Raw genomic sequence first — 9,054 nt, forward strand, 5'->3', positions numbered from 1 at the left:
TCATGTCCACCCCTAATAGTTGTGTCTCTGACCTCGAGTACTCATGCCACCCCTAATGATCGTGTCTCTGACCTCGAGCACTCATGCCAACCCCTAATAATCGTGTCTCTGACCTCGAGTACTCATGCCACCCCTAATGATCGTGTCTCTGACCTCGAGCACTCATGCCAACCCCTAATAATCGTGTCTCTGACCTTGAGTGCTCATGCCACCCCTAATAATCGTGTCTCTGACCTCGAGTACTCATGCCACCCCTAATGATCGTGTCTCTGACCTCGAGTACTCATGCCAACCCCTAATAATCGTGTCTCTGACCTCGAGTACTCATGCTCACTCCTAATAATCGTGTCTCTGACCTCGAGTACTCATGCTCACCCCTAATAATCGTGTCTCTGACCTCGAGTACTCATGCTAACCCCTTATAATAGTGTCTCTGACCTCAAGTACTCATGCTTCCCCTAATAATCGTGTCTCTGACCTCAAGTACTCATGTCCACCCCTAATAATCGTGTATCTGACATTGAGTACTCATGCCACCCCAATAATCGTGTCTCTGACCTTGAGTGCTCATGCCACCCCTAATAATCGTGTCTCTGACCTCGAGTGCTCATGCCACCCCTAATAATCATGTCTCTGACCTCGAGTACTCATGCCACCCCTAATGATCGTGTCTCTGACCTCGAGTACTCATGCCAACCCCTAATAATCGTGTCTCTGACCTCGAGTACTCATGCTCACTCCTAATAATCGTGTCTCTGACCTCGAGTACTCATGCTCACCCCTAATAATCGTGTCTCTGACCTCGAGTACTCATGCTAACCCCTTATAATAGTGTCTCTGACCTCAAGTACTCATGCTTCCCCTAATAATCGTGTCTCTGACCTCGAGTACTCATGTCCACCCCTAATAATCGTGTATCTGACATTGAGTACTCATGCCACCCCAATAATCGTGTCTCTGACCTTGAGTACTCATGCTCACCCCTAATAATAGTGTCTCTGACCTCGAGTACTCATGCCACCCCAATAATCGTGTCTCTGACCTCAAGTACTCACGCGTCCCCTGATAATCGTATGTCTGACCTTGAGTACTCATGCTCACCCCTAATAATCGTGTGTCTCTGACCTCGAGTACTCATGCCACCCCTAATAATCGTGTCTCTGACCTCGAATACTCATGCTCACTCCTAATAATCGTGTCTCTGACCTCGAGTACTCATGCTCACCCCTAATAATCGTGTCTCTGACCTCGAGTACTCATGCTAACCCCTAATAATAGTGTCTCTGACCTCAAGTACTCATGCTTCCCCTAATAATCGTGTCTCTGACCTCCAGTACTCATGTCCACCCCTAATAATCATGTATCTGACCTTGAGTACTCATGCCACCCCAATAATCGTGTCTCTGACCTCGAGTACTCATGCCAACCCCTAATAATCGTGTCTCTGAAATCAAGTACTCTTGCCAACCCCTAATAATCGTGTTTCTGACCTCGAGCACTCATGCCACCCCTAATAATCGTGTCTCTGACCTCGAGTACTCATGTCCACCCCTAATAATCGTGTCTCTGACCTTGAGTGCTCATGCCACCCCTAATAATCGTGTCTCTGACCTCGAGTACTCATGTCCACCCCTAATGATCGTGTCTCTGATCTCGAGTACTCATGTCCACCCCTAATAATCGTCTCTGACCTCGAGTACTCATGCTCACTCCTAATAATCGTGTCTCTGACCTCGAGTACTCATGCTCACCTCTAATAATCGTGTCTCTGACCTCGAGTACTCATGCTAACCCCTTATAATAGTGTCTCTGACCTCAAGTACTCATGCTTCCCCTAATAATCGTGTCTCTGACCTCGAGTACTCATGTCCACCCCTAATAATCGTGTATCTGACATTGAGTACTCATGCCACCCCAATAATCGTGTCTCTGACCTCGAGTACTCATGCTCACCCCTAATAATAGTGTCTCTGACCTCGAGTACTCATGCCACCCCAAAAATCGTGTCTCTGACCTCAAGTACTCACGCTTCCCCTGATAATCGTATGTCTGACCTTGAGTACTCATGCTCACCCCTAATAATCGTGTGTCTCTGACCTCGAGTAGCCTACTCATGCCAACCCCTAATAATCGTGTCTCTGACCTCGAGTACTCATGCTCACTCCTAATAATCGTGTCTCTGACCTCGAGTACTCATGCTCACCCCTAATAATCGTGTCTCTGACCTCGAGTACTCATGCTAACCCCTAATAATAGTGTCTCTGACCTCAAGTACTCATGCTTCCCCTAATAACCGTGTCTCTGACCTCCAGTACTCATGTCCACCCCTAATAATCGTGTATCTGACCTTGAGTACTCATGCCACCCCAATAATCGTGTCTCTGACCTCGAGTACTCATGCCAACCCCTAATAATCGTGTCTCTGAAATCAAGTACTCTTGCCAACCCCTAATAATCGTGTCTCTGACCTCGAGCACTCATGTCAACCCCTAATAATCGTGTCTCTGACCTCAAGTACTCATGCCACCCCTAATAATCGTGTCTCTGACCTCGAGTACTCATGTCCACCCCTAATAATCGTGTCTCTGACCTTGTGTACTCATGCCCACCCCTAATAATCGTGTCTCATGACCTTGAGTACCAATGCCACTCCTAATAAGGGTGTGTCTGACCTTGAGTACTCAAGCCCGTCCCTAATAATCGTGTGCCTGACCTCGAGGCGAGCTTTGTCGCTCTGTAGCTTCTCGATAGTGTCGCTGTATCTGCTGGTCAGAGCATCTACTACAGCCTGATGCTGCTCAGACTCTTTCTCCAGCTGATCCAGTCGCGCTCGCAGCTGAGCTTCCTGCCGCCGGTACTGCTCATCCGCTTCATAGAACTGAACACACACAATTATATAGTGTTATTACACACACACACACACACACACACACACACACACACTAGGGGTGTGCAATATATAGATTGCAATAATATCGTAATTGTTGTTTTAACGTAGGGCTGCACAATTAATCGAATTTCTAATCGCGATTACGATTACGGATGCCACGATTACGTAATCATTCAAAGCCGAGATTACAAAAGAAAATACACTCTGCGTGCGTGTTTAGAGCATGTTATGTTGTGAGAGGCGAATCATGACTATTTCAGAAAACCCAGCACAATAGGAACTACCAGGCAGTGACATAAATGTACGCTGAAATAAAAAGTCTTTCACCTCAGAAAAACGGACTTTCCTGTCCTGTCAGCCGTTATACTGTGCTCATAGCGCACACTCTTCACTTGTATGCGCAAATGCGGCGGCGCACGCTGTGTATCGCTTCACTGTATATAAAGTGCAAAAGAAACTACGAGCATGCAACGTCGTTACGTTGTAAATTAGTAAGTCACGAAATAAAAGTAAAATACCAATCAATACTGGTACAATAGTACCAATAATGGTGTGTCGTGTGTTAGCTGAGAAGGATTTGCAGTCCTATGGTGTCTTATTTTTATAATTATAATTGAATTTGGTTAAACTTATGAAATTGACACAAAAAATGATGCATGCATAATTACGTATAAAAAATGTCTTTATAAAAGGTAAAAATGCCCATATAAGGTAAAAATCAATTTAAACATATTGGAAAAAAAAATCTGTGAACTGACACCACACAGAGTATGAAGAATATCCAAAACTTTAGGAGTTGGCCGTCCACGACAGTCCTAAACCTGCCAAGTACCAAAACAATAAACACACTCAGCAAAATATCGTCTGATAATCATTATCGAGAAAATCCCAGAAAATATTGAGATATAATTTTGTGTCAATATCGCACACCCCTAACACACTCACACACACACACACACACACACACACACACCTGGATGTGAAGCCTTTCGTTCTCCTGGATCTTCTTCCGCAGATCTTCATCAAACACATTCTGAGCCTGTAGGTTAACTTGAGGTGGCGAGTCTCCTTTATTCTGCACAAACACACACGTTTAAGACATTCTCCTTATATAAACCCTTTTTGGCATTATTGTTCTTTAAAACGGAGTCGAGAACCTTAGAATTCTATACAGAATCCTACAGAACCTTTCCTTCTAATGGTGCGTTAACACCGGACGCGAATAGCGCGTCAGGCGAGAGTGATTTCAATGTTAAGTCAATGCAAAGACATGTTACGCGCGTAAAACATTCCTGCGGCGCGAATGAGGCGTAGAGCGCGGCGCGGTAGACGCCTCGTTCACGCGAATGGAGCGTCTGGCGCATTAAGCGCGTTAAGCGCAAATGATTTTATTAGTGCTTTTTGTGCATTCACACGTTTGACGCGAATTCGTGTCTGCCGCCCGAGCTAAAAAATCTGAACTTCTACGTCAATTCGCACCGCGTTAACCAATCAGGAGCCTGCTTGCTGCTGTCACGTGGTGAAGTAACAGTTTATAATGTTATTTATGTTTGGCCTCAATAAATTATTTTGTAAGATGACTAAAATGCACAACAAAGCAAATCTTTCACATAAAAACTCAATTTCAATATATGAGAGATACTCATTTTGTATTTAATGCTATTTATTCCATATCTATTCTAGATTATAAACATTACTAATCTAATGTAAAGACAACAAACACAATTTAGTGTATAAAAACTCACAGGACAGGTTTCACTTTTGGAGGCTGGCTCCATTTATTATCAAAACAAAAATAAATGACAGATTAGGTGGGTGCGGGCGAGGGTGAACCTCGCGCCGGGCTGTACAGCGCGGGCTCGTCAGGCAGCGACCACCACTCGAGGCCGAGGCCTTATACGGCCTATGCTGTCCTCGTCAGCGTCCTCACCGTTAGGTCCACCAAACCTAGCTCCTGAAGCAAATTGTGAAACTCCTGAAGCCCTCCGGAGGGTCTGGTGGACCCGAGTACAGCGACGATGTCCCCTACGCTGCTGTTTCTGCTCTCCAGAGCATATACGAGCGGTGACTCTCTCGAATAATGCTAATGCTAATGCTAATGCTCGATAAACATCTAAAAAAGATGGCCGCCAACGGGTTTCAAAACTTTCGCCTCCGGATTTCACGTCTGACGCGCGTAAATTTCGCTTCAAACTTTTGTTTTACGCGCGTCAATTTCACTCTTGACGCGCGAATTAACACAAACTGGTCAAACGTATAACTAGACGCGGCAGGTGCGAATTTGACGCGCTATTCGCGTCCGGTGTGAACGCACAGTTAGAGTGTTTCGTGAAATCAGCTAGACTGAGGAACAGCCAGGAAAACAGCTAATAAACACACTGTATGATGTTTGAGTGTCAGTGTGTGAGGATGCAGAGGTCAGAGGTCAGGAGGTGTACAGTCAGTGTGTGAAGATGCAGAGGTCAGAGGTCAGGAGGTGTACAGTCAGAATGTGAGGATGCAGAGGTCAGAGGTCAGGAGGTGTACAGTCAGTGTGTGAGGATGCAGAGGTCAGAGGTCAGGAGGTGTACAGTCAGTGTGTGAGGATGCAGAGGTCAGAGGTCAGGAGGTGTACAGTCAGAATGTGAGGATGCAGAGGTCAGAGGTCAGGAGGTGTACAGTCAGTGTGTGAGGATGCAGAGGTCAGAGGTCAGGTGAGTACAGTCAGTGTGTGAGGATGCAGAGGTCAGAGGTCAGGAGGTGTACAGTCAGTGTGTGAGGATGCAGAGGTCAGAGGTCAGGAGGTGTACAGTCAGTGTGTGAGGATGCAGAGGTCAGAGGTCAGGTGAGTACAGTCAGTGTGTGAGGATGCAGAGGTCAGAGGTCAGGAGGTGTACAGTCAGTGTGTGAGGATGCAGAGGTCAGAGGTCAGGAGGTGTACAGTCAGTGTGTGAGGATGCAGAGGTCAGAGGTCAGGAGGTGTACAGTCAGTGTGTGAGGATGCAGAGGTCAGAGGTCAGGAGGTGTACAGTCAGTGTGTGAGGATGCAGAGGTCAGCGGTCAGGAGGTGTACAGTCAGTGTGTGAGGATGCAGAGGTCAGAGGTCAGGAGGTGTACAGTCAGTGTGTGGGGATGCAGAGGTCAGAGGTCAGGAGGTGTACAGTCAGTGTGTGAGGATGCAGAGGTCAGAGGTCAGGAGGTGTACAGTCAGTGTGTGGGGATGCAGAGGTCAGAGGTCAGGAGGTGTACAGTCAGAATGTGAGGATGCAGAGGTCAGCGGTCAGGAGGTGTACAGTCAGTGTGTGAGGATGCAGAGGTCAGAGGTCAGGAGGTGTACAGTCAGTGTGTGAGGATGCAGAGGTCAGAGGTCAGGAGGTGTACAGTCAGTGTGTGGGGATGCAGAGGTCAGAGGTCAGGAGGTGTACAGTCAGAATGTGAGGATGCAGAGGTCAGAGGTCAGGAGGTGTACAGTCAGTGTGTGAGGATGCAGAGGTCAGAGGTCAGGAGGTGTACAGTCAGTGTGTGAGGATGCAGAGGTCAGAGGTCAGGAGGTGTACAGTCAGTGTGTGAGGATGCAGAGGTCAGAGGTCAGGAGGTGTACAGTCAGAATGTGAGGATGCAGAGATCAGAGGTCAGGAGGTGTACAGTCAGTGTGTGAGGATGCAGAGGTCAGAGGTCAGGAGGTGTACAGTCAGAATGTGAGGATGCAGAGGTCAGAGGTCAGGAGGTGTACAGTCAGTGTGTGAAGATGCAGAGGTCAGAGGTCAGGAGGTGTACAGTCAGTGTGTGAGGATGCAGAGGTCAGAGGTCAGGAGGTGTACAGTCAGTGTGTGAGGATGCAGAGGTCAGAGGTCATGAGGTGTACAGTCAGTGTGTGAGGATGCAGAGGTCAGAAGTCAGGAGGTGTACAGTCAGTGTGTGAGGATGCAGAGGTCAGAAGTCAGGAGGTGTACAGTCAGTGTGTGAGGATGCAGAGGTCAGAGGTCAGGAGGTGTACAGTCAGAATGTGAGGATGCAGAGGTCAGAGGTCAGGAGGTGTACAGTCAGAATGTGAGGATGCAGACGTCAGAGGTCAGGTGAGTACAGTCAGTGTGTGAGGATGCAGAGGTCAGAGGTCAGGAGGTGTACAGTCAGTGTGTGAGGATGCAGAGGTCAGAGGTCAGGAGGTGTACAGTCAGTGTGTGAGGATGCAGAGGTCAGAGGTCAGGTGAGTACAGTCAGAATGTGAGGATGCAGAGGTCAGAGGTCAGGTGAGTACAGTCAGTGTGTGAGGATGCAGAGGTCAGAGGTCAGGAGGTGTACAGTCAGAATGTGAGGATGCAGAGGTCAGAGGTCAGGAGGTGTACAGTCAGTGTGTGAGGATGCAGAGGTCAGAGGTCAGGAGGTGTACAGTCAGTGTGTGGGGATGCAGAGGTCAGAGGTCAGGAGGTGTACAGTCAGAATGTGAGGATGCAGAGGTCAGAGGTCAGGAGGTGTACAGTCAGTGTGTGAGGATGCAGAGGTCAGAGGTCAGGAGGTGTACAGTCAGTGTGTGAGGATGCAGAGGTCAGAGGTCAGGAGGTGTACAGTCAGTGTGTGAGGATGCAGAGGTCAGAGGTCAGGAGGTGTACAGTCAGAATGTGAGGATGCAGAGGTCAGAGGTCAGGAGGTGTACAGTCAGTGTGTGAGGATGCAGAGGTCAGAGGTCAGGAGGTGTACAGTCAGAATGTGAGGATGCAGAGGTCAGAGGTCAGGAGGTGTACAGTCAGTGTGTGAAGATGCAGAGGTCAGAGGTCAGGAGGTGTACAGTCAGTGTGTGAGGATGCAGAGGTCAGAGGTCAGGAGGTGTACAGTCAGTGTGTGAGGATGCAGAGGTCAGAGGTCATGAGGTGTACAGTCAGTGTGTGAGGATGCAGAGGTCAGAAGTCAGGAGGTGTACAGTCAGTGTGTGAGGATGCAGAGGTCAGAAGTCAGGAGGTGTACAGTCAGTGTGTGAGGATGCAGAGGTCAGAGGTCAGGAGGTGTACAGTCAGAATGTGAGGATGCAGAGGTCAGAGGTCAGGAGGTGTACAGTCAGAATGTGAGGATGCAGACGTCAGAGGTCAGGTGAGTACAGTCAGTGTGTGAGGATGCAGAGGTCAGAGGTCAGGAGGTGTACAGTCAGTGTGTGAGGATGCAGAGGTCAGAGGTCAGGAGGTGTACAGTCAGTGTGTGAGGATGCAGAGGTCAGAGGTCAGGTGAGTACAGTCAGAATGTGAGGATGCAGAGGTCAGAGGTCAGGTGAGTACAGTCAGTGTGTGAGGATGCAGAGGTCAGAGGTCAGGAGGTGTACAGTCAGAATGTGAGGATGCAGAGGTCAGAGGTCAGGAGGTGTACAGTCAGTGTGTGAGGATGCAGAGGTCAGAGGTCAGGAGGTGTACAGTCAGTGTGTGAGGATGCAGAGGTCAGAGGTCAGGAGGTGTACAGTCAGTGTGTGAGGATGCAGAGGTCAGAGGTCAGGAGGTGTACAGTCAGTGTGTGAAGATGCAGAGGTCAGAGGTCAGGAGGTGTACAGTCAGTGTGTGAGGATGCAGAGGTCAGAGGTCAGGTGAGTACAGTCAGAATGTGAGGATGCAGAGGTCAGAGGTCAGGTGAGTACAGTCAGTGTGTGAGGATGCAGAGGTCAGAGGTCAGGAGGTGTACAGTCAGTGTGTGAGGATGCAGAGGTCAGAGGTCATGAGGTGTACAGTCAGTGTGTGAAGATGCAGAGGTCAGAGGTCAGGAGGTGTAGAGTCAGTGTGTGAGGATGCAGAGGTCAGAGGTCATGAGGTGTACAGTCAGTGTGTGAGGATGCAGAGGTCAGAGGTCAGGAGGTGTACAGTCAGTGTGTGAGGATGCAGAGGTCAGAGGTCATGAGGTGTACAGTCAGTGTGTGAAGATGCAGAGGTCAGAGGTCAGGAGGTGTACAGTCAGAATGTGAGGATGCAGAGGTCAGAGGTCAGGTGAGTACAGTCAGTGTGTGAGGATGCAGAGGTCAGAGGTCAGGAGGTGTACAGTCAGTGTGTGAGGATGCAGAGGTCAGAGGTCAGGAGGTGTACAGTCAGTGTGTGAGGATGCAGAGGTCAGAGGTCAGGAGGTGTACAGTCAGAATGTGAGGATGCAGAGGTCAGAGGTCAGGTGAGTACAGTCAGTGTGTGAGGATGCAGAGGTCAGAGGTCAGGAGGTGT

General features: G+C 48.7%; 1 protein-coding gene across 3 annotated transcripts in view; it reads right to left on the reverse strand.

Moving 5' to 3' along the window:
• Positions 1-9,054, reverse strand: part of ppp1r21 (protein phosphatase 1, regulatory subunit 21) — an 86,516-nt gene that overhangs the window by 72,953 nt on the left and 4,509 nt on the right. For all 3 annotated transcript variants that reach the window (XM_081351529.1, XM_081351528.1, XM_081351527.1), the window contains exons 4-5: positions 3,864-3,965; positions 2,714-2,878 (exon numbers count right to left, since the gene is read on the reverse strand). In XM_081351529.1, coding sequence (XP_081207655.1) covers positions 2,714-2,878; positions 3,864-3,965 — 267 coding nt within the window. The remainder of the gene's footprint in view (positions 1-2,713; positions 2,879-3,863; positions 3,966-9,054) is intronic.

Source organism: Scardinius erythrophthalmus, assembly GCF_964197995.2.
Source record: "Scardinius erythrophthalmus genome assembly, chromosome: 21".
NCBI lineage: Eukaryota > Metazoa > Chordata > Actinopteri > Cypriniformes > Leuciscidae > Scardinius > Scardinius erythrophthalmus.